Genomic DNA, 1,699 nt, shown 5'->3' with positions numbered 1-1,699 from the left:
GCGTTCGTATCCGTGCAGCTGGCTTTGCAACGCAATAAAATGTAAATTGGCGGAATCGCGCTGATTCTATACAAGCCGATATAGATGTTTTCTCTTTCTTTCTCTTTTTCTTTCTTTCATCCTTTTCATTCTCTTTCTTACACTTTTTCTTCTTCTTCTCCTTTTTTTTCTTATTCTTCTTCTTGTCTTTTTCTTCTCCTCCTTCTCCTAATGTAATAACTTTAGTAGACATTTCGTCTTCGTTCGTTCGTTTCAGAAATTTATTGGAAAATAGTCAATAGTAATAATAATAATGTTACTACTACACGATATTACTACTACTACTATTACTAATGATACAACTACATTAACAAATATCACTACCACTACGACTACTTCTACTATTAAAACTAAATAATAGAAATGATGGAAATAATAATAGTAACAATAATAGTAATAAAAGTAATGATAATCATAATCATAGTAATAAAATGGAAAATACTTCTACTACTACTATTACTACTACTACTACTATTGATGATGATGATAATAATAATAATAATGATAAAAATAACAAAAACAATAATAATAACAATAATAATTATAAACAACAAAATTAACAATAATACCAACAAAAACAACCACAACAAAAACACCACCACCACCACCTAAAGCTCCCTGAAACTACAACTAACAACAACAACAACAACTACAACTACAACAACAACAGCCACTGTACCTTAAGAGGCAGCTTCTTCCACTTTGCTCGCCGCTTCAAATATCGCTTTTCGAAGTTCGTGTCCCAGAATTCCTTTCCACGCATCCAGGCGGGCTGTGGGGGGAGAAAAAGAGGGGGGGGGGGTTAGTGATCATGTTCGTTGTTATCATTGTGATGTTGGTGTGTTTGTATTTTTCATTTAGGTGAAAATTATTATGATTTGGGTTGTTTGTTTGGTACCGTTGGTGTGATACCATTGCTTGTCATTATGTAGGGCTATTGTTTATAGGTAAAACGTAATATGGATTTGATCGCGTATTCGCAATCTCCTTTCCTCCTATTCTTCTTCCTTCCTTCCTTGGTTTCCCCCTCTCCTCTCTTCCCTCTCTTCGGTCCCTTCCTTCCCTCTCTTCTCCTTCCCTCCCTCCCCTCTCTTCTCTTCTCCTTCCCTCGCTCCCTCCCTCACTTCCCTCCCTCCCTCCCTTCCCTCACTCCCTCACTCCCTCCCTTCCCTCACTCCCTCACTCCCTCCCTCCCTCCCTTCCCTCGCTCCCTCCCTCCCTTACCCTCTCTTCTCCTTCCCCCTCCTTCCTTCCCTCCTCCCTTTTCATAAACGTGTGTCTGCCTGACAATGTCCTTATCTCCTTCTTTTCTTTTGAGGGGGGTCGGGTGGCGTCTATCATAGATTATAAACAAGCTTTTGCAATTTATTGCATGAAAGCATACAGTGCAGTATAGAATCCTTGCCCTTATGTTCTTGACATCACCTAAAAATACCACTGCAAAAGCTTTCGAAATCGATATCGGCCACTCTGCTGTATCTTAACATCAGGTTTTTCAGCACAATAAAATTCTAGATTTTCATTCCCAATAAATCAAGGTTTATGTCTAGCCAAGAGCTAAAATCCCGATGCTAAAAATAGCAACAGTTCAATTACTGTAAATCCTAAATGTATTGTGCTGGAGGATGAAGATGTTAAATGGGGCGTGTCCGCGCCGTAG

The 1,699-nt window shown here is 38.9% G+C and overlaps 1 protein-coding gene across 1 annotated transcript in view; it reads right to left on the bottom strand.

The window, feature by feature from the left end:
* Positions 1-694: 694 nt before the first annotated feature.
* The window catches only part of LOC147466773 (uncharacterized), a 141,583-nt gene continuing 140,578 nt past the window's right edge, over positions 695-1,699 (bottom strand). Inside the window, exon 3 of the mRNA XM_086534538.1 lies at positions 695-811. Within this exon, the coding sequence (XP_086390664.1) occupies positions 695-811 (117 nt within the window). The remainder of the gene's footprint in view (positions 812-1,699) is intronic.

The sequence above is a fragment of the Penaeus japonicus genome, unplaced genomic scaffold (genome assembly GCF_977035675.1).
Source record: "Penaeus japonicus unplaced genomic scaffold, GWHDUDI00000001_assembly GWHDUDI00000041, whole genome shotgun sequence".
NCBI lineage: Eukaryota > Metazoa > Arthropoda > Malacostraca > Decapoda > Penaeidae > Penaeus > Penaeus japonicus.
Note: the sequence above shows the minus strand (reverse complement) of the source record. Positions and strands in the feature narration are given on the sequence as shown.